Source organism: Penaeus monodon, chromosome 23 (genome assembly GCF_015228065.2).
Source record: "Penaeus monodon isolate SGIC_2016 chromosome 23, NSTDA_Pmon_1, whole genome shotgun sequence".
In the NCBI taxonomy this organism is placed as follows: domain Eukaryota; kingdom Metazoa; phylum Arthropoda; class Malacostraca; order Decapoda; family Penaeidae; genus Penaeus; species Penaeus monodon.
The window spans coordinates 11,248,106-11,248,358 of NC_051408.1; the positions used below are offsets into that span (position 1 = coordinate 11,248,106).

A 253-nucleotide genomic window follows, 5' to 3' on the forward strand; every position below is an offset into this window, starting at 1 on the left:
ACAATATTTATTGGGGGTTCATGTGTTTTAATTCTTCAAGGTAGTATTCAGTGGTGGAATGAAATGAACTAACCCTCTCTTTCCATAAAAAATATATATATATACTATTCTTTTATTTTCGGTTTTTCTTCTTTTTCTTTCTTTCAACAAGAGATAGATAGTTACCAGGAGCGGAAAGATCTGGGTTCCCGCAGTTGAGTCCGATGCACTGCGCTAAGGGAAACAAAAAATTGACACTTGTTATACAGTCAAA

The 253-nt window shown here is 34.4% G+C and overlaps 1 protein-coding gene across 1 annotated transcript in view; it reads right to left on the reverse strand.

The window, feature by feature from the left end:
- Positions 1–253, reverse strand: part of LOC119588133 — a 5,540-nt gene that overhangs the window by 2,824 nt on the left and 2,463 nt on the right. The window contains exon 3 of the mRNA XM_037936841.1: positions 166–213. Within this exon, the coding sequence (XP_037792769.1) occupies positions 166–213 (48 nt within the window). The remainder of the gene's footprint in view (positions 1–165; positions 214–253) is intronic.